At 29.5% G+C, this 4,014-nt stretch overlaps 1 protein-coding gene across 1 annotated transcript; it reads right to left on the bottom strand.

Moving 5' to 3' along the window:
• Window positions 1-495: 495 nt before the first annotated feature.
• On the bottom strand, window positions 496-3,790 carry LOC107886276 (1-aminocyclopropane-1-carboxylate oxidase homolog 4). The gene is made up of 3 exons (XM_016810179.2): window positions 3,158-3,790; window positions 2,543-2,930; window positions 496-979 (listed from the first exon to the last, which is right to left on the bottom strand). Exons 1-3 carry the CDS (start codon window positions 3,598-3,600, stop codon window positions 731-733), a joined length of 1,080 nt encoding a protein of 359 aa, XP_016665668.1. The 5' UTR covers window positions 3,601-3,790; the 3' UTR covers window positions 496-730.
• Window positions 3,791-4,014: the final 224 nt, after the last annotated feature.

Below are 4,014 nucleotides of genomic sequence, written 5' to 3' on the forward strand. Positions count from 1 at the left end.
ATTATAGATATGTGTACTCTTTTCATTCATTAAGAATCTTTTTCTTTCAAAGATTTTTATCTTATTAAAGTTTTAACGAAACATGAGTATTCAAGAAAAAGTGCTATAAATATATTTATTGCATAAAGTGAATGTACATTAGTATAAGATGTTGGTTGAAGTTTAAGACTCAAATGTCTATTAAGAAGATGTATAACTCTTTATGTTTATAAATACAAACTTTAAATATTATGAATAAATTATTTTCTTATTTCTTATTTCTTATTCCTTTTATTTTATTGCAGTTTGCTTATAATTCCAACGGTAGTAATTTGATAAGTATTTATTTTATTGGCGGTACATTTTTGTTTGTGAGGAATTGAATTAAACCCAACAACAGTAGTCTTAAAGAAAGTGTTTTTAATGTTGATGTCCAATAAAAAAATAATAATAATAAATAAATAAATAACAGAGGAATCAATCCAAGATGTAACAGAGCAGATGGGAAGGCAGGTGTTTGCTAATAATAACCATAAAATTGTTAGTACTTTCAACTCATAGAAGGACATTAATTTTCAACTAGCAACCATAACCTTCAATCACTAGCAGAAACACAGTATGGTGATGTGAAAATTACGATTATCCAACTTTCTTATTGTACATTGACATAAAAATAGAAGAATCTAATATTGCATAATAGTCTTACATTAAAAGCTACAAAGTATTTTATATATATATAATATATATCCTCTTACAGCTTATAGAAATTTGTCAAAGTTTTCCCATCCAGTTCCTTGGTGAAGAACCTTCTCATGTAGTCATTATATATAAACTGACGATAGTGGGCTGGTTTCTCTGGTGAAGTAAGTTCAGCAAATGGTCCATATAAGGCTTCCCTGGCACTTGGATTGAAGAAAACAGCGATCGACACTCGGGCTTCTTCGGAAGGATTTGCCAGTACTCTGTGCTCCACACTTTTATACTCATCATTCGACATTATCTGGAAATTGCCGCAAAGCACCACCATTCGTAGCAACAAATAAAATCATTAGCAGTTCCAATAATTACAAAGACAACAATGCTTCAACTTCTAATAGGCTCATATTTTACTTTTAGTAGAATGCATATTCACCCGGCTTGATTCAGACGAGAAGCTACATTGATTTAATCTTATAGCTAGGTTGACTTTTCTTACTTACAGGCTGATTGCCCTAGGGATAGATGCATTTAAAATTTATCACAAACCATTCTTCTGCAAATATTGTAGTAGAAAATATAAAGATCAAACTCAGCTCAACCACAATATTAAGGGTCCGTTTGTTTACATGTAAAAAGTTTTACGGAAAATATTTTCTGTATTTTCATGTGTTGGTTTCACAGAAAATAGTTTAGTTAACGGAAAATGACTTACAAGTTAAGGTAAAATAAGTTTAATATTATTATATTGATAATAATTTTTTTTATTTTTTAAAATATTTAAAATTTTATATTTTTAATATTATTAAACATACATATTTAATTATTTATATTTAGTCTTATAATAAATTATTAATATAATAAATATAATTTATTAATAATATTTTAATTTTATTTTAATAATAAATTTTAAAAATAATAATTTTAAATAATATTATTCACATATTATTGAAAATATTCAATATTAATATTTTATAATAAATATTTATTACAATTATAAATATATTAATAATAAATGTTTTGTAGTATAAAGGTTAAAATATGTCATAAGTCTATATATACTTTATAAATTTGTAATTTAGTCTTTGTACTTTTATTTTCAAGAATTTAGTTCCTTTACTTTTCAAATTTGAAAATCAAGTCCAATTGTAGACATCGTTATTTTTTTTCAATTTTGTTGATGTTACATTTTTAAATAAAAAATACTCACTTAGTAGTCATGTAATTAAAAAATGAATCTGAATTTAACATAATATTTTTAATATATGAAAAAACAATGTAAAATATAAAATTATAAATAAAAATAAATTCAATTAAACAATGAAAAAATAAGAAAATCTCAAATGTATATTTGTTTAATTGAAAACAACTTTTATAAAATATTTCTAAGAAATCTACCAAACAATAGAAAATATTTTTCGTAGATTCCTCCAAACACTAGAAAATATTAATTTTTTCAGAAAAATAAATCATTTTCTATAAATCATTTTCAAGAAATAATTTTCAGTGAAACAAACGAAACCTAAATTAAATAGAATCACAAAAAAGAATGGTTCTATATTTTATGTTAAAATATAATTTTTAATATTTTTATTGATTTGTTGAATTTTTATAAATTTTCATTATTTTTTTGGGTTTTAATATTTTTTACAATTTTTTTATTAAAAAGTAATAAAAATTAAAAGTTTTCAATTTATTAAACTTTGAAAGGGCAATGCTTCAATCAGATGTTGGGAGGGTAAGAAACATCAATTCTCCAAGTTGAAAGCAGAACTAACTGCTACCATTTTATCCAATGGAACTTCAATAATGTAAAATTTATTCTCTAATGTTGTAAATTAGGCTTTCAGCCTCTAAAAGACCTTACCTGAAGAATATCTGCAATGTTTATAACAAGAGCTCCATGAACAGGCTTGACATCCACCCACTCCCCTTCATGCTTAATCTGCAGCCCACCGGTGTGATCCTGCTGCAACAACGTTAACACTCCTGGATCTGTATGTGATGCGATGCCCACTGTCAGATCAGGCTGGGGGCAGCATGGATAGTAGTGCCCAACCATTACTCTTGCATCCAAACATGTAGTATTCTTGATGGTATCCTTATCCAATCCCAGCCCTTCCGACAACAACCCCATCAGCTGCTCTCCTAATGTTGTCGAATGTAAGTTCCATTGAACCACTTCGTCTCTACAAACCTCCGGAATGTGCTCAAGCTCCGGAAGAGTTGGTCCTAGTCTTATCTGGAGTGTATCCCTATCATTTCACCCAAAATTTTCAATTTTCAATGTGTGAATCCTATCCATAATTATTTTGGTAAAAATTGGGTTTGTTTTGCTCTTTAATTTTGCTTGAATCTCTTCTAAAAAAACCTATTTTTCAATCAAAGTCGAAACCTATTATCTACTATTGATACGAATATATCAATCAAAATTGGGAGGAAAAGATAACCCAATTCCATAAAACACAAATGGATAAGATACCTCCAGCTAGCGGCTTTAGAGTGGAACAAATCAACGTTGGAAATGAAGGATACACCGGTTCCGGCGTCACGGCGGTAGAATCTGGCCTTGACGTCGGTGGGCAGCTCATGGAAGGCTCTGATGGAAGCGATCATACGGTCAAGAACCTGGACGGGAATTCCATGGTTTACAATCTGAAAGAACCCAAAGGATCGAGATGCAGCAGCTACTTGCTCCACGACCGTCGAACGGGGCCCCGAGAGGTCGATGGTGGGTATGGCAACCGACTTGGGTTTGGGTTTGGGTTTGAGGTCGGATAAAGTTTCGGGTGGGTGAAGGAAGATGCGAGGGATAGTGGTGAGACCAGAATCGACTAGCCCTTTTACTCCAATTTTTGAGTCATCGAATCTTTTTACTTCTTCGGCTCTATCGTACTGGTTTCCGGAATCCACGGTTGTCGCCATTCTTTTTCTTCTGCTAACAACTGAAGTGAAGCTGTGGGAAGGAAGATTTGTAACTTAAAGAATTAAGTTTATAATATAGCAATTAGCAAGATACATCTCTACGCTATTGTACTTGATTGCCCCACGTACCTTGTCTTTTCTTTCAAACTTTCCATCCTGGGTCACACTAACTATATTAGGACTACACTACGGATAATTAATCTCCAGTTTTAATATTTAAAATTATAATTCAATTATTGGTTGTTCTTAAAAATTTAAAATAACATATCTAATTTTATTGATATAATAATAAATTTAGCTCTCAAATTTTAAATATTTTATTAATGTGGTCTCTATTTAATAAATTTAATCTATGTAAATGTTGAGATTAAATTTGTTAAAATTTTTATAATTAAAACTAAATTGACAAAGTAT

Source organism: Gossypium hirsutum, chromosome A03, assembly GCF_007990345.1.
Source record: "Gossypium hirsutum isolate 1008001.06 chromosome A03, Gossypium_hirsutum_v2.1, whole genome shotgun sequence".
NCBI lineage: Eukaryota > Viridiplantae > Streptophyta > Magnoliopsida > Malvales > Malvaceae > Gossypium > Gossypium hirsutum.

Bases quoted from the DNA above. Each gene is read 5' to 3' on its own strand.
- LOC107886276 (XM_016810179.2), bottom strand. From the start codon at position 3,600: ATGGCGACAACCGTGGATTCCGGAAACCAGTACGATAGAGCCGAAGAA. The intron at 2,931-3,157 runs GTATCTTATCCA...GTGAAATGATAG, and splicing joins TCTAAAGCCGCTAGCTGGAG to GGATACACTCCAGATAAGAC. The intron at 980-2,542 runs GTAAGGTCTTTT...GGCAATTTCCAG, and splicing joins ACATTGCAGATATTCTTCAG to ATAATGTCGAATGATGAGTA.